This window comes from Podarcis tiliguerta, assembly GCF_965153285.1.
Source record: "Podarcis tiliguerta genome assembly, chromosome: 1".
Classification (NCBI taxonomy): Eukaryota; Metazoa; Chordata; class Lepidosauria; order Squamata; family Lacertidae; genus Podarcis; species Podarcis tiliguerta.
In genome coordinates, this window is record NC_139534.1 from 76,266,906 (window position 1) to 76,285,447 (window position 18,542).

The 18,542-nt window shown below is 41.3% G+C and overlaps 1 protein-coding gene across 4 annotated transcripts in view; it reads right to left on the reverse strand.

Annotated features, from left to right (window-relative positions):
• Positions 1 to 18,542, reverse strand: part of NELL1 (neural EGFL like 1) — a 356,446-nt gene that overhangs the window by 293,302 nt on the left and 44,602 nt on the right. For all 4 annotated transcript variants that reach the window (XM_083430920.1, XM_083430921.1, XM_083430923.1 and 1 more), the window contains exon 3: positions 7,298 to 7,448. In XM_083430920.1, coding sequence (XP_083287046.1) covers positions 7,298 to 7,448 — 151 coding nt within the window. The remainder of the gene's footprint in view (positions 1 to 7,297; positions 7,449 to 18,542) is intronic.

The following is an 18,542-nucleotide window of genomic DNA, read 5'->3' on the forward strand; positions in this document are numbered from 1 at the left end:
TCGGAATAGAGTAGTTGCTTTGGAAGACAATCATCAGGCATCTGCACAACATGACCAGTCCAACAAAGTTGATGTTGAAGAATCATTGCTTCAACACTGGTGATCTTTGCTTCTTCCAGTACACTGTAAAAATTTCCAGAGACACCGTTGATGGAATCTTTCGAGATGGCGTTTATAAGTGGTCCATGTTTCACAAGCATACAGTAAGGTTGGTAGTACTATAGCTTTGTAAACAAGCATTTTGGTTTCCCTGTGAACGTCCCAGCCCTCAAACACTCTGCACTTCAGTCGGGAGAAAGCTGCACTCGCAGAGCTCAGGCGATGCTGGATTTCGGCATCAATGTTGGCCCTTGTGGAAAGATAATTGCCTAGGTAGGAGAAGTGATCGACGTTTTCCAATGTTACACCATTGAGTTGGATTTGTGGCACTGCAGAGGAGTTATTTTGTACTTGTTGGTGCAGCACTTTGGTGTTTTGGATGTTGAATGATAGGCCAAGCTTTTCGTAAGCTTCTGCAAAGATATTTAGGATGGTTTGGGGGTCATCCTCTGAGCGTGCACACACTATGTTGTCATCAGCATACTGAAGCTCTATAACGGAATTTACAGTAACCTTACTCTTTGCTTTCAGCCTGCTCAGATTGAAGAGCTATCCATCTGTTCAATATATGATTTCTACTCCGGTGGGGAGTTTCCCTTCGACAAAGTGTAGGATCATGGCAATGAAAATAATGAATAGAGTTGGGGCAATAACACAACCCTGTATAAGAAGGCTGCGCTTGGTGCAGACCAACGGGATCTGGACCTGATTAGGAAACCATCTCGTCAGGTTGCCTGCTTGCTGCTTAAGAAATCCCCAGCAGCTGTGGGAAGTGTTGAGACTTATCAGGGAGCTGCTTCAGCCAGCTGTTAATTGGAAGCCGAAGGAGCGAACTACTGAGCTTCATTCTGTAAATTTAACTACTTTGCTCATCTTAGCTGTTACTCTGCTGATTACATGTTACTTAGTGTTAAGTCTTTGCTCATTGTAAGTCTTTGCTTAATTTACTGTTAAGTCTTTGCTTACTGTAAGTCTTTATATCGTACAGCTTTATATTTCATATTAATGATTCTGTTATCAACTAATAAACAGAAGTCTTTCTTGCATCTAATAGCTTGTCTGCCCTTCTATTCGCTAACATCCAAAGAACTCTCCTGCTTTCTTGGTGGTTTCCATTGCCAGGTAACCACTAGGAACTCCCAAGATCGGGGAGGCAAAACACTGTGAAACTGATACCGTATCCTTCTTTCATTCTGGTGGCATTAACTTCTGTTTCTCTTCACCTCTGCATGACAGACCTGTGCTGCCTGAAGGGAACAGTGTTCTGATATATGTTGTGATGGGGGTGACAATGTCCTTTACCATTCCTCTTTCATAACATTTTATTTGTACAGAATGAATCTGCAAGTTTCAGAGCCACTCCTGGGCAGCTTAATTTGCATCATGTGCATATTATATCTGTAATTTGAATATTAAAAGTAAAGGAACCCCTGACTATTAGGTCCAGTCGTGACCGTCTCTGGGGTTGCGGCGATCATCTCGCTTTACTGGCCAAGGGAGCTGGTGTTTGTCCGCAGACAGCTTCTGGGTCATGTGGCCAGCATGACTAAGCTGCTTCTGGTGAACCAGAGCAGCGCACGGAAACGCCGTTTACCTTCCTGTCGGAGCGGTACCTATTTATCTACTTGCACTTTGACGTGCTTTCAAACTGCTAGGTTGGCAGGAGCAGGGACCGAGCAATGGGAGCTCACCCCGTCACGGGGATTTGAACCGCCAACCTTCTGATCTGCAAGTCCTAGGCTCTGTGGTTTAACCCACAGTGCCACCTGCATCCTTAATTTGAATATTAGACACATGCAAATCAAGCAAATTCACTTTAACATTTTCTCCTCGCAAATGCTATAGTTGTTTCTGCCCAAGCAATCAATACATGGTATACAGATATAGATATAATATAGATATCGATATAGATATAGGTATGAGAAGAAATGGGCCTGACTGTTGGACTTTGGATGTGGCTTACTGTATCAAATCTGGAATTTTTCTTGACCTGTTGGGCTGCCATACTACTCACTGGCATTCACCCTTGAGACTTTGCATACAAGCAGGACTTCACACCACATACACCGGGGTTCAGGACAATTGTTTGTTATTGATTATTTTATGTCTTATATTGAATTTTATTTTATTACAATTTGAATAGCCAGGAATTCAACTTGTTAAATGTTCTTCAAAAGCATATTTCAAGCCACCCAAAAGAAGCTTGTGGACCACCTGTACTAGAGAACATAACAATCTCCCATCTATACTGAAGCCATGGATGAGGCTCCCCAATGCTAGGAAACAAATACAAAACTCACTGACTTCAGTGGGTGTATCTGTATTATGCCTTTAAAACTGGTTCAGCAGTCATTCCTTCAGCTCTTGGAACTCCAGTTCTGTGAAGGGGGAGCTAGTGATCAACAGAGGATTCTGATGCACTACAAATGCAAGATACCTGACATAATAAAAATTGCATACTGATATTCTGTGCAGAATTTTGGCAAAGCCTATTGTTATTTTTATGGAATACAATGAAACCTATTTGTTTTTATGTAAGTTTTCCTAGATCCCAGCAGGCATTTCTAAAGAAGCCACATATGGCTGGAGAAAGGCAAATGTGGTTTTACAAAATAACATAAATATATTATTTTAAAATAATAGAATCCATAACACTGGAAACCAAATCAATCAAATTGCCCTAGATAAGTTATTTGTCCTTTTGAGCTAGACTATCAATGAAAATGTGTGACATAAAATATACAGAGCAATGGATGGGAAGAGGTAGACAAAGCAGCTGACAAAGAAATGTGGGGTGTGGGTGTGTGTAAAAATATGGAGAATTTATTCCTAACTAATAGTGCATAATTCTAGAGGTGTGCTCTACAGGACTCTCTGGGTGGTATTCAACTACGTTTTACTCAGAGTAAGCCAACTGAAATTAGTGAACACTACTAAGTTAGGTCCATGAATGTTAAACCCTGCTTTTCTATGAAAATGAATGAACAGAGCCAAAAAAATATTTAAGGTTACGCATGATAAGTATAGCTGAACAGGTCATGCTATTTATTTATGCAAACTCTGAATAATGAGAGTGTGCCACAAACTGTACATACTCTTTACCTTCTGTCTCTTACTTTCACACCCATCTGCTTAGGAAAGTTCTGCCTAGTTAGTTACCAAGCCATTGCTTTCAAAAATCTGAGGTAAGTTTTAATCTTCAAGTAAGAGCTCTTACATACAATCCTTGCTTGTATAAAGAAAACCAAGAATAAAATTCAATTTTATCATATGAGCTGTCACTCACAGGTTGTGTTTATTGAACATCACAATAAGCATGGAAATGAATCTGAGCCTCCCTCAGTGTTATATCTGAACCTTATATTGCGGTTAATCTTAACCCTGTTTCATTGAAACAAGATGCTTTGTAAACCACACGGCTCGTTTGAAACAAACCATAGTTAAACACAGCTTGTCAGGTTTGGCTGACACGACCTGTAGCTAATCAAAAATAGAAGTAAGTGCTTCTGAACTCCTGCACCAGAGGAGAAGAAGTTTGGAGGGGAGTATGTAAGTCTGGGAGAAGGCTGGGTTCATTCCCATCATACATCAGGGTTTACTGTAACATCCAAACACAGCCACTGCTTAAAGTGGTATAGCCCATAATAGTTTTACCATGTCTTCTGTTGTACAATAACTGGACCCAAATCCCATGATTTCAATCAATTTATTATCAAATGTGCACTTAGAATAATTGCCTGATGTAACATGACCTCATTAATTTAATTAATGGAAACAGCCAGGCACAGTGAACAAAGTTACACTCCCATCATGATAAAAATGGTTCACAGCAAGAGCTGCTGCTCAGGCTGCAGAATCCACATTTCCAGCACCTTTGGTCTATTTGACGTTATGCTTCCTTTGCAAGCTTCAGGCATAAACCAACAGAAAAAAAGCTGCATCATTTGATAATTTCCAATTTCCCGTTGGTAAATGACTCCTGCTAGCTGCTAGCAAAATAACTGTTAAAACCAAAGTATTCTTTTCTTCCTTTGCTAAGATATTAAGGTGACCTTTTAAAATGCATATAATATTTATGTGATAGAAGGATGCAATTAAGCAGGCCACTATTATATACAAGTCACTTAAGGTATACTGAATTTAGTGAAGACCTAATTGTTCGCTTTTAAGAACTACAGAGCCTATTTTAAAATGAAATAAAACATAGTGAAGCAGGAAATAGAGAACTATTCAATCTTTATAAATTTAACACCCATGCTGAAGTAAACCACAATACATGCATGATAAACTAAGGAAGAGGAAGAAGACACAAGGGTTGTAACTTCTGGATAAGGTTACAAGAATTTAAGAGAAGGAAAACAATGGCTGGAAAAAACCACTTGAGTCAGTAATTGAACTTAAGGAAACTCCTCAGACCAGAACTGCTCTAATAAGAACAAGCAAGTAGCATAAGACTCCAAAACAACAAGAAGATTAAATCAAAAGGAATAAATGAAAAGGAACTGTGACATTTGAAAGAAAAGGACTGGGTTAGACTTCAGTAAAAGAAAAACCTTGTGTAACTTTTTAAAGAATATTCTTACTCCACAGAGACAGAATATGCAAAAGAGCATAAGGCATGCAAGCTTTGAATACCCCTCTCCTAAAGCACGGGGGTTGGAAAGCCCTAATACAATAATTCTCTCTGATTACAAACATGGCCTATCAGCCACAACACAGCTAACCCTCCTTCCTCTCCCCAATCCAGCATTTGGTGTCAGGGTCCCTGTAACTTTACCTTTACCCCCACCCTGGCATGTTCTGCTTAAAGTTCACTTAGAAAGATTAGTTTTGCCTTTAACAGTAAAGTTGTCTGCAGCTTTTTTTTTTTTACATCTAAATAGTCAAAGCAACACAAGGCACTCTAGTTTGGGGCACCTCATACAGATAATGCTTCTCCTTGGACAAGCCCAGAATCTTTCTGAAGCACCCCGCTTTGGATTGAGATTCAGCTGAATCCACTGCACACCACTAACAGAGCTGTCATAACTTTTTCTGTCATCATACTTCAGCCTAAGTAGTCTGACGCTATTTTATCAGTGGAAATAACTGGTCTCTTTTATCTGTTTTTAATATTGTATTTTAAATTGCTGTAAATTGCCCTGGGTAAGTTGGCATCTTGCAGGGTGGGTAAGAAATCTAATAAACAATAACACTAATACTGCTACTAATGATGATGATGATGAAAATTATAGTATAATTTTATTGTATACTAATGTTTTAGTATCTGTGAAGTGCTTGGCAATTTTGAAATGTTAAGGAGTATATAAATGGAGATGGAAAGAAGATTAAGTCCTACCAGAGAAGAATGGCAAACTAAGCTGTTGGAGTATGCTGAAATGGCAAAACTGACCAGGAAGCTCGGGAACCAAGAAGACCAAAACTTTACTAAAGAATGGGGGAAATTTAGAATTTACTTGGGAGACCACTGTAAGCAGATTAAAACATTAGCAGGATTGCAATAACACTAGTAATGTACCAAATCTTATGGACAAAATGGAGAGATATAAAATATGGATTACTGAATAATATGAAGTTGAAAAGGTTGACAATAAGACCCATGGAGGGGAAGGTGGAAAGTCCAGAGATTTGAAGAAATCTTTAAATATGGATATGTATTTTGTATTGTTATAATTCTATACATGTAAAATCAAATAAAAAACATTTCTAAATAAATAAAGGGATACATTCAATTACAGATATACCCACAGCTCATAGAAATTCACCAAAAATATTGGTTAATAATAATAATAATAATAATTTTATTATTTATACCCCACCCATCTGGCTTGGTTTCCCCAGCCACTCTGGGTGGCTTACATATGTACAGTATATGGTTCCATATATTCTGTGTATTTGGGAAATGTGTTCAGTTAGCACCCAGGCAATCCTATTCAAAGTCTTGGGAACATCACCTGCCTCTTAAGGAACATGACTCTCTCCCTCTTTCTTTCTCAATCTCTATATTAAACCTATGGCACTGGCTAAATTCATAAAATTTATCTGCTTCTCTTTTGACTCTTCCTCTACCTATTTTGCACTTTACAGGACTTCTGGTGTTCTGCTGTCATTGCTATTATTAGAGGATTTTATTCATTAACAACGCAGTGGCTTTACTTCAGGGGAAGTACCTAGAATTAAATGGTGTTTTGTTTTTTTGTTTTTGAAAAGTGGCTAATGAATTGGAGAACAAAAAAAATAAATAAAAATGACAGACTACCAGACAAGCAGTTCTTTTCTCTTTTTACATGCACCTCTCTTTGGCAGGGAGTGTCATGCGGAGATAACAGCAGCTTAAATGTGCTTGTGAGAAGTCATTCTAAGGCAGGGATGGGGAATCTCTTCATCCCAGCAGGCCAGAATTTTATCTCCCCAACACTGGTGGGCCACATTTGACACCCACAAATCACCTGGCATCACTGTGACACCAGGTGATCGACAGGTAGGGGAGATAAAGATCTGCGGCATGTCACTGTGCTGGGCTTACAGGTAGCCCTGCTTGGTGTTTGAAGTACCACTGGGGCTGGGTATAACTCCAAGCCTAATTTCTGCAGGGATTGGGGAGCTCACTGGATTGGCGTAGCTCCAGTCCAGTGGGTTTTGAGTTACTGCCTATCAGGTGAAAGGCAGCAGGTCAAAACCTGCTGTTCCAAGGAAAGAAAAATACTCCTTTTTAAAACTGGGCATTTTTTTTCTTTACAAAGAAGCCTGCAAACCCCCTTGGGAAGTGCTGTGCAAGGAGACTTCCAAACTCTGTGCTTTGCACCAACTGATTGGTGTTTAGGAAGCACTGCAGAAGCAGCTTTGCAGGCACTGCCAACTGAGAGTGCAAAGCCCCATTCAGCTCAGTCCCACCTTTTCCTGCCTCTCATCTGGTGTCATCTATGGCATCAGGTGTAGGGCAGGTGGGTTTGGCTTGCCCCAAATGACCTTGTGGGCTAAAGAAGGCCTGGAGGTTCCCCACACCTCTGTTCAAAGGCATAACATTGCTGCCTCTTTGTATAACAAAAAAGAAGAATCTAAAATCAATTAAAACAATATACTTAATTTTCTCACTGGCTTGATGCTTTAATACAATATCACCATGAAGCATTAAATGGACAATGTATTTTTATTGGTTTTCAGCAATGATTTACATAAGCCACAGGTTTCCCCTTACCTGTGCTCCAACTCTCGGATGGACAGAATGACTCCCGAAGTTGACGCCTGCTGCTGTAGGGTGGCCAGAAATGTGAACTCACTTTTATTCCGGAAGAGCTGAATTAACTTCTCACTAGAATGGGGTGCTGCATGGATTTCTCTGTCTACAGCTAAAAAAAAAGTTGGGGGAGAGGAAGAGGAGGGGAAGAAGCATACTGTAAAAATGTTTACATCTGTAAAAGTAAGAAAATTCTTTTCATTTTTGTCTCCTGTAGATACACTCTTCACTCTGGGGGGCTTGTGCCCTATGTGTGCTATTGCAGCAATCATGTATAAAAACAGAAAACATCATCTTTATCAGTGTGCCCCATTTGTCACACTGACAAGTTCACAATCAGACATGCACTGATTTTCTGACAAAGTTTCTGACAGGGGATGCTGAGCCATTCAGGTCTGCTGTGAGCAGATTACATTGCTGATTCATGAGGTGTGCCGAAACAAGATAATAAGCTCCCAAATTCAGAGGGTCTGGCTGGTCCCCGAGTCACTTGCTAAGCTCAAATTTCAATTTCACTACTGTCTCAGTTACTCTCTTTCCATAATACATCTAGAGAATCTGTCCTTGTAACATATGCGGGCGGAAATGCATTATTGGTAGCAATACTCCATCGACATACTTTTGACTCCCAAATGTATTTATTTTACTACACTGGCACACATAATATACTTACAGGAACAAGCATCATTTCTGGAACATCGCAGTTTAAACAAGCAATATGTAGATGTTCATGCAATATTTATTAGACCACAATCTGATGTTTAGAGATGCATCCCTATCCAAGCAGGAATAAGGCAACACTCCAGCATTCAACTTAAAGCCACATTTCCTTAAGGTCTTGTTAGTTAGGGATAGGAAAGGAGTAATGAAAGCAACAGATGACATCTATATTAAAGAGAATGAATCACCCACCCTCCAAACTACACTTCTATTTTGCTGCCTTTCAAAGCAACAACTCTGTCACATATTTTGAGGACTAATGTCCATTCATTCCATTACTTGTTTTTAAAGCCACATGACATGACACAACAATCCAGATTTTTAAGCGTTGTTGTTGTTGTTGTTGTTGTTATTTTGCCCCAGCTACAAAACTCGATTTCTAATAAGCGTTTTCTAATAAGTTAAGTCCAGTAAGAGGCGACTATGGGGTACAGTGCTCATCTTGCTTTTCAGGATGAGGGAGCCAACGTTTGTCCACAGCTTTCCAGGTCATGTAGCCAGCATGACTGAACCACTACTGGCACACAGAGGACTGTGACAAGTGCCAGAGTGTACGGAAATGCTGTATTCCTTCCTGCCATACTGGTACCTATTTATCTCCCTGCCCTGGTATTCTTTCGAACTGCTAGGTTAGCAGAAGCTGGAGTAAAGCAACGGGAGCTCGCCCCATCATGCAGATTCGAACTGCTGACCTTCTGATTGGCAAGCCCAAGAGGCTCAGTGGTTTAGACCACAGCGCCACCTGTGTACCAGATCCTTTACCTTTACGGTCCTAAAGACAAACTGGGGGTAGCCTATGTGCTGTCCTCCAGATGTTGTGGACTATAATTCCTGGCCATTAGCCATGATGTTGGCTATTTCCACATTACTATGTTGGCTATTTCCACATATCAGGAATATCACATGCCCCTAAATTCAACAGAAAACTTTGAACTACAACTGCTAACAGCAGTTTAAGAGCCAAACTAGATGTGCTATTAAATGGAGGGTTTCCTTTCAATGCAAGCAATAGCGCCCAAAGAACTTGTTTTGTTAGGACCACAGAAGGGAAGGGCTAAACGCCCTCCCCAACACTTGCTACAATCCTGATGATTATCACCAAACTCCAGTAGCTGCTATTTTTTTTTTTTTTTTATTAAACAGTTTTAGGTACAAGATGCCCTAAGCAAGGCCATTTAAAATACTGAGCTCATCCTAAAAAGCAAAAATGCTACATGGAGAGTTGTACAGTGGCTACTCCCTTGGCTCCCAGATGTCACCAAATGCCATGCAAAGGGTCTCTGTTATATCTGGTATGGTGCTGGCCGGGGCAGATGGAAGCTGTGGTCCAATACATCTGGAACGCACCAAGTTGGCCAAGTCTGCTTTAAATACACTGCTCAGAGATTTCTAAAACTGTAAGTGATTAATAAATGCTTTGAAATAAAGAAAGAGGCCTTCAAAGAGCTAGGGAAAAAATAGGTGCCACCAAAAGTGCATCTTCAGTTATCTATAATTTAGTTAGTCTCCAAGTCTCATTTCTCATGGAAAAATGAAATTCATTATGCCATAGCAGCTGAATTTCACGTATATATCAATGATTCCATTTCCAACACAAAATTATACTAAGTAATGGAAGAAAGGGGAGAATCCTCATCTCCCTATTCCTTTCCTTGTAAATGATTGATGTATGTCCCTTAGCCATCAGATTTGATTACCCGCATTTTGAAGCGTAGCATGAATGTTATGAATGACATAAAATTACCTAATTCTTTCTAAACCCTAGCCTTGGGAGATGTCAATGCTTACATCAAAAAATGTCAATTAGTATTCAAATATATCCTTAAGAACACAAGAACTTCTTAATGAAAATCTTTCCCCACTATTAACCATGTTTTAGCTTTTGCACAACACATACACAGGTACAATTGTTTCAATTTCAATTATGCAATATCCATATATAACTCACAGAGAGGTGGGGAGGAAGTCATGCAGATAAGAGCTGAAGGGTGGGGAAATGACAAGAAGATAGCAGGCAGCCTGGTTGGGGTGGTAGCAGATTAACCATGGCAGATAGCCTGTTTATGACACCATGGCAGCTAGCCCATACCATACCACATACTAGCATTGTTCCAAATATGAGATAATTCTTTCATCAGAAACTTGTTTCCACTAGTGCAAAAAAATATATAAATCTTTAAAAGTATGCAACCAGCAGCTCAACAACCTGGACAAAGTATAAATGGAGGTGGGTGGCTAACCTGTGGTCTATATATACCCTACCAAAATATAGTTGTCTTTCTGAATACAATACATCCGAGATGGCTCACATTTTTAAAAATTCAATGCAGGAAAGCTTGTGAGTCTAATGAGATGTCAGCTCAACTGAAGCAAAACTTTGTTAGACAAAGTACACTCTTGTGGAAGAAAACTGTAATAAATGCATATATGTTTCTCAATAAACAGATTGTGCACAAAGGTCCTGTAAATCCTCAATACCCATTTAATCACTTAAAATGATTTCTTTCAAATCTGTTACAGTTTTGCTCAACTACATTGTGGCAAGGTCCTTTGTACACTCACTTGTAAGTTACTATATCCAAGCGATACAGTAGTAGTAGCAAATGATAGTCTAGGATTTAAGTGCAACATTGGAGCAAAATGAATGAAAGGCTGACTTGATGTTTCAACATCAGTTAAATGTCAAGAGTTGACAGTGGTTTGTTCAGTTGTTGGAAAGTGTCTGAAAAACTTTTAGTGGCTTGTTGAAGAAGACCGCTCACGCCCTTTTGGGGGTGTGGTGGCGTGCAGGACAGCTAGTGACTCCCCCCCGCCAAATGCAGGAGAGCTGGGTGCTGGAGAGAGAGCTTCAACTCATGCTCCTGGCTTGAAGTCTGGCTCTGCACCAGCCTGCTTAATTGGGCAATGGCAGGCTGGCTCGGAGGGCAGGGCACACTCCGGGGGGGGGGGGCGCATAACAAAGCCATCAGGAGATTTAAACTGCCCCCCACCAAAAACCCAGCTCTTCTCGTCAGATCAACCCACCCACTCCTTCAGCATTGCATTACACATATTGATTTGCCTTGCTATGGCAACAGTGGTCACTGTATTCAGGGCTGGGTAGGAATTTGCCTATCAGGCGAATTGGCTATGGCCTGAGGGTTTTGCCCACCTCATAGCAATTGCCACAACTTGGGTGGTTTAGGCATCGGGTAACCTGAGTCTTGGATGGAGGTGTCGTACCTTCCCCTTCCCCTCTAGAAATAGGGTATTCAGTTACAGGGATCCGTGAAGGAGTCATTTCCATCCATATGCCCAGATAGGGGCTTGGGCTTCAGTGCTCCTCTAGGTGGCAATCCCTGCAGGGATACCCCTACTTGATGTAAGTCAGGGGTCAGCAACCTAAGGCCCATGGGCCGGAAGCGGCCCACGGAGGCCGTCTAACTGGCCCATGAGATGCCCCCGAACCGAGCAGCCTGCTCGGTGAGTCCCCGCGCGCTGTGCTAAACTGGTGCAGCGCAGTGTGGGGACTCTCTTCTGTGGCTCCAGAAATCACTTCTGCACATGCCTAGATGCTGAAAATCGCTTCTGCTCAGGTGCGATTTTCAGCGTCTGGGCATGTGCAGATGCGATTTCTGGTGTTGCGCTGCACTGGTCCAGCCCATGGAGGATCTCTGCGGGAGTGATCTGGCCCATGCCCGGTAAGCCTTGCCAACCCGAGGTAAGTCATAGAAATCTCCACTGCCAGGTTGACTGTTCATGTCATTTTTGGCAGGTGGGCCAGAAATAATGGTTACCCATTGCCTATGCCAACTCTTCAACTATAGTCAATAAAGTTGTGGCCTGATTTGATCACATCTGATGGTGTGGTGTCATTTATTGATGGAGGAAGCGGGAGAACACAACCTGGACCTGCAAGAAAGATGGAAGTGACAAACACTCCAAAATCCTCAAATCACCAATGGATGATTTAAGGACAATGAAGCAACCTAGAACAAGTTACAACTCTAGCTAATCTAGGCTATTCTGCCAATGGCCTTTCCTCACACATGCTGTCATTTCAGATGCTACTTTCCAAGCAGTTCAGCCACAGCTGCTTCCAGGCATCCATAACTATCAGGGACACAACTCATCAGAAAGGTCTGCTATGCAGGTTTCGTTGAAATGCACTGAAATGTATTACCGTGCTGGTGTGCAGCACCCATTCATTTTAAATAGGACTTTAAAAACTCTCCTGAAGATTGTGCCCTAAAGCAATGTTTTTGACAATGTACAGTAGTGGCACTTTATCCTACATATTTCAAAATTATATAGATAAAGCACAGTAATATAATATTACAACATAAAAGATTAGAGTTCCAACTCACTAGAGCATATGTAGTACTATTTCACCGCCATTCTGAACCACTGCCATGCGATGCACTTTGCAAGAGAACACATATTTGAAAGAGCTATTTCCAGGAAACACTGTGGTATTTCAGTGCATGTGCCAAAGAATAACAAGCTTAGCACTTGTTATGTTTACTAATCCAAGGCTTGTATTAACAAACCGTGCCTGCCAGCACACAAAAGGGAAATGAGAACTCCTCTTTTTTCTTTAACTGAAACACAAAAATGAGCAATGCAACACAGAACTGCTGAACTTCAGCGATGCTCCCTCTAGATTAAAGGTGCCCTTTCATTTACGGTGCAATCCAATCAAAGTTAATTCTAAAGTCTCATTATTTCAATAGAGAGTTAATCATGTGCCTAATGCTTTCCAATTGCAGTAAATGAAACTTAAGACCTTTTCGACTTTGGCTGGATTATGTCCTCACATAAGTATTTTCAAACATATGATTAAATCTAAATATCAGGCCTCATATGCTTCAGGAGCCACTGTTGCTCTGGTCATTAACATAGTCTATAGCTGATGGTGGCTGTTATGCTCTGAAACTGGTAATCATTAAAAAAATAAAATACTGTGTGCACACATTTCTAACACAAATACAGTTTAGCAGGGCCACAAGGTTGTTTGGTCTGTCCTTATCCACTAACAAGACAGGGCCATCTAGTCTCCCTATCATGACCAGGCTACACGATGCCATTGCAAAATCCAGGATGTTGCAGGATAATTAGCCCCAGATTATTCAAGCAAGTCAAAGGCTGCTGTCATATTTGCATATGCCTAAAACCATGGGTATCTGTTGAAGGGCAAGGGGGGGGGCAAACTGTTCCACCCCAAATAAGAATAAAACCCGATTCCCAGCTTTCGGGGGGGGGGGGGTTCTCCACATGATAATTTTTCAATGTTTTGAGTCTTCTTTGAAGGCTTACATTCAGTAAAAACATTCACTCAGATTACAGTTAAGTATTCACAACAAAAACATAATGAGGAAAATTAGCAAAATAAATCATAGCACTCAGGATGGTTTTAAAGATATTTCTAGCCCTTGTAAAATCTTAAATGCAAGGCAAAATTTTGCAGAAACTCAAAAGCTCATTCCGCTTGTGAGAAACTAGCCTGCTCCTGCCTTTTAGTGTTTTTAATCAATAAATGGAATCATATCAGTAATTGATATTTAGGAAAGCAGAGCTAGCTGATTAGGCAAAAAGGCTTAGAGCAGGTATGGCATACCTGTGGCCTTCCAGATGTTGTTATTTCCGGATTCCATCAGTCTCAACCAGCAGGGTCAATGGTCAGAGCTTATGGAAGATGGAGTCCATCTCATCAGGTTAAGACAAGCATTATCTGGGGAAGGATCATCCCAATTCATTTTTAATTTTAAAACTTTTTTGTCTGTGTGAGTTCACTGCTGACAGATTGGTAGAAAACAATTCAGAAATCCGGTACTTTCATGGGCAGAAAGATAACAGAAAACCCGTTATCTTTCTAACTTGGGGCTTATTTCATATTAAAAATGTGAGTTAGTCCTTTAAAAAAAAAAAGCTTCCCTATAAATGTAGTTAAAGTACATCATTACTATAAACTTAGTGCAGGACTGTGGCTGAGATAGCATGGACTACGTAAGCCCTGCAAAAGTACTCTAGTATTATTATACCCATTCTGATGGGAGCAGTGTGTGTGTGTTAGAGCAGTATCTTGTGCAGTATTGTTACGCAGTTGGTTTTTAGAGAAATGGAAGGGGTGGAGCTTCGAAATTGATTCAAGCTGCAGTGCCGTTAATTAATTGAAGTTTGAAGTAGGTGAAGGGAGCCAAGGAAAGAAATTAGTTTCAGCTGTGGGGAAAAGACAGGGTTCAATGGTCCAGGTATCAGATCTACTTGTAGATGGACAGTAGTTCTACCCACAGAGAAATACAAGTTTCTCAGAAACAAGGTCTACCCAAGTCTTGTCGCCAACTATGCAGTAGTTGTAGACCTGCTCTTTGATGTTAGTTATGTATGTAATGGGCATCTGTAGGAATTTTTCAGGGAGTGGGGGAGCAACAGAAGTATATATGATGTGATTATGGACAAAGTGACTATGACCAAAGAGGTGTAAGCCTTAAAGTATTGAATTCCACAAACCATAGCCTCATACTTAACTTTGATAGAGCTGAGGTATACATTTTTGCAACGTTATGTTTTTTTAAGAAATGGAGAGGAAAAAGAGCATGGATGGGTACAGATCCTTTCAGTTTTATGCACACAGGGTTTTAAAGCACCAATATCCAGGCTCAGTTGGAGATACAGTGGTGCCTCGCAAGATGAAATTAATTTGTTCTGCGAGTTTTTTAGTCTTGTGAATTTTTCGTCTTGCGAAGCATGGTTTCCCATAGGAAATGCATTGACGGTTTCCCATAGGAATGCATTGACGGTTTTAAGAAAAAGGCGCAAGACGTTTTCATCTTGCGAAGCAAGCCCATAGGGAAATTCGTCTTGCGAAGCAACTAAAAAAACAAAACAAAAAAAAAACCCTTTTGTCTTGCGAGTTTTTCGTCTTGCGAGGCATTCGTCTTGCGAGGTACCACTGTACGGTGGTGTAACTCCCACATCCCAGTTCAACCAAGGATATGACAGCACAGCTTCCACATTCTGGCTCAGCCAACACAGGCCCCCAAAAGCAGGGATTCTGTAGGTGGTACAAGGAAAGACTTGCATCTATTCCAAACATCTTTCAGCTCTTGTGGAAAGTATATTATCAAATCTTCTGCCCTAAAGCAATTGCCCAAATAGGTAGCCATGTCATACTTCCATCATCTTCACTACTCACTTCTCACTGATGAAACAGGCTCATGCATACAAAACAATGATCGCAATAAAACTGTATTTACGTATCACCCTCTCTAAGTGCTGGTTCCTGTACTCCAGGGCAAGCAATGAAAGTCTGAGTATGTCAGGCAGGCCCTGTCATATAATGTCAGACATTATAACATTACCATAATAGTGTGAGAACCAACTCTATGGGAGAAACAATCCCTATGCCTGTTATTGACATCAGAACCAGTCCTTTGAGTGTTCCATATTTACAAGAGTAGGACTACATGTGTAGCTCAGTAAAATGCTTAAAATCCCACCACTCAGCTTGAATGGAAAGCAATGCAGAACTTCATCACTCAGTCTCCTTTATAAACAGCTGATAGGTGGGAATTTCAAGCTTTGCTTACTGATCAAATAAACTCCACCTCAGATGCTGGATTAGGCTGGAATAATATTGTACAAGATAATATGCATGGAATTCTGGTTCAGAGAAAACTGTATACTTATATGATGCCTCCACTGACCGCCCCCCTGCCATATTAACACCCTAGAACTTCACCTTCCCATTCCATGCAACTACTAAGCTTGCTTTAAAACATCCCAACCCCAATTCTGAAGCCCTTTCTGTGCTCTTCTGTGCTGCAGACCTGCTTCGCACCCATTTTCACCTTCATATCCATGTCCATGCCTATGCCTCCTTTTGTGAAGCTCACCGCCACCATACACTACCCCCCCCCATGGTAACTTCCTGCATTTTCATCCTCCAACACATTGCAACAACTAAGCACCCTTTTACCTTCTGCTCAGTTATGAACCATTCCCTCCTATTCTTCAGATGCTGCTGTGCCCCTGGCTTTGCTCTTCAACCCCATTCCCACGCCTTCTACTCCCTCCTTTTTTGCAATCCCCTTTGCACTCCCATTTTCACCTTCAGTCCTTCTCCCTCCACCCTCCTCCTCACTTTTCTCAACTCTCCCTTGCCCACAGATCCTCCCCATTTCCCTGCCTCCTCCTCTCTCCTGTCTGCAGCATCCTTTGCACAAACACCATGGTGATACATGTTACTGTATACAGTGGTACCTTGGTTTACAACCATAATCCGTTCCGGAGGTCTGGTTGTAACCCAAGGGGTACTTTCGCCAATGGGGCCTCCCAAAAAAATGGGTTGTAATAAAAAAAATGGGTTCCAATCCAAAAAAAGGGACACACACTTCTGAGTTTGACATGGTTGTAATCCAAAGCAGTTGCAAACCAAGGTACCACTGTATTTAAGATGAAAAGTCCGCTAGTACCGTTAACTTGTGAATGAAGGTTAAGTTTAGTTGCTGTGTGCTGTATATATATGAGTGTTTGCTTGCTAATAAAATATCTCTTCTAAATTACTACACTGTATCTGGAACTTGATGCTGAATGCAATACACCAGGAGCAAAATACATGGCTGTGGGAAAGTACTATACTATGGAATATTTGAAGCTAACACAAGCAGTGGCGTAGCTAGCAGCTCGGGTGCCTGGGAGATGAGCACACCCAGCGCCAAGGGGCTGGCCACCCATGGGGCAGAGCAAGCCGGGAAGGTGCTCTGGGCGGAGCCTGCATGGAGTCCACCCACCACCTCAGCTGCAGGGCGTCGGAGGGGGAGGCAGTGGGCAGATGCGAGCCCCACACTGCCTTTTCAAGCGAAGAGGTGGATGCAGGCACCCTAGCCACTGTGTCACTCCTGAGACACGTGGCTCGGGTGTGCTGTAGGCTACACAGTAAGTGCCACCTCCTGGGTGAGTGGCCCCCAGTGGGCCCCCCATGCCTCCAACTATGCTGCTGAACACAATAGCCTTTCCCAATTTCCTTCTTGCTGTACACACACCTTGTTTTGAACTGCCACTTTCCACCCTCTCTCATGCACCTCAGACCTCTGTCGTGGTTCAAAATTACAATCACTCCTGCTTGGCTTCCTCTATGCAAACCTCTACTTTAGTCAAACTTCTGCAAAGATTTCATATGGGTAATTGTATTCTTGCTAGGATATAACCACCCCTTTTTATTCCTTTAATTTCTCTCCAAGATATTTCTTAACATTTTGCAAAATCTGATCTGTTTGATTTGAGGCTTTTGTTCACATTTGCACTGAACTGCTTGTAATGTGAAGAAAAATATATTTTGGGGGAAGGTGTTAAGCGTCATAAAATCCAGCTGTCATACATATATGCTTTCATTCTTATGTTACACCCGGGCAATGGAAAAGAGCAAATATAATCTTAATTCAGTATGTTGGGGTGCAATTCCATGGCAACTTGCACAAGTTCATTTGCACTGACTTTGGTAGGAATACACCAGTTCAAGTGGCATTTGACTAATGCTCCGGGACCTGGAGCATTGTAAGCCTCAACTGAAAAAAAATAGAATAAAAATAAAGACAGGAGTATGCAGGGAAATCACTGCTTCTATTATCAGTTGAAAATGACTGTCTCCATGTAACAGAATGCTGCTTTCGTGGATAATATAGAGCAATACTTTATCCAGTCATCTTCAACAAAATATTACTTTTCAGTTGAATGATAATGCAAGCTCAGCAAAATAGACAAAGAAATAAAGACATGACTTTCACAAGCCCAGCTAAGGTAGCTTATTCCCTCACACCCACTCCCCCTTTAATCTGAAATGCAGGGGTTATTTTAATAAAATCATTGTGTTTCTGAAATCAGAATCAGGTGGGTACTAAGTAGCTTAGTGTACTCATTTGAGCAAGCAGTGTGATCACATTCTCCACATCAAAGAGAGGCTATTTGAGAAAGGTCCAGCTTAAGAGGGGTTTATATTTACATCAGCAAAAACTTTCATGAGGCAACTGTTTCTTTAATAATCTTGCCACCATTTTCTGTCCACATCAGCACAATAGATAAATTACAGCTGCCATGGAACACTAAGTCACCTCCACAAAGCTGAAAAAAAATCTGTTGTTTTTTCAAAGGAGATATTTTGCTACTGTTTGGCTCTTTTCCAACACAGCCCTTTAAACTGACAGCTAATTCATGAGGTGATAGCAGTTGTATTTTGCTCCTGCCCGCCGCCGCCTGCCCAAGGTAGCAAGAAAGACTGCGCTGATTAACAAATCACAGACATGCAGCTGCATGGCATGTTCAACATGTCAGAAAATAGGACAACTGTCTTAAGTAAACCTTGAAGACTGCTAGACTCACAATTAGATCTAATCAGACATGAATGAACGCACATGAGGAGGTGAGGTAGGAGGAGGGTAAGCAATGTCATCCCCTTCCCCACCCAACCCCACAACTTAAAAGTGCATTCCATAAACTGAACCAATCCTAT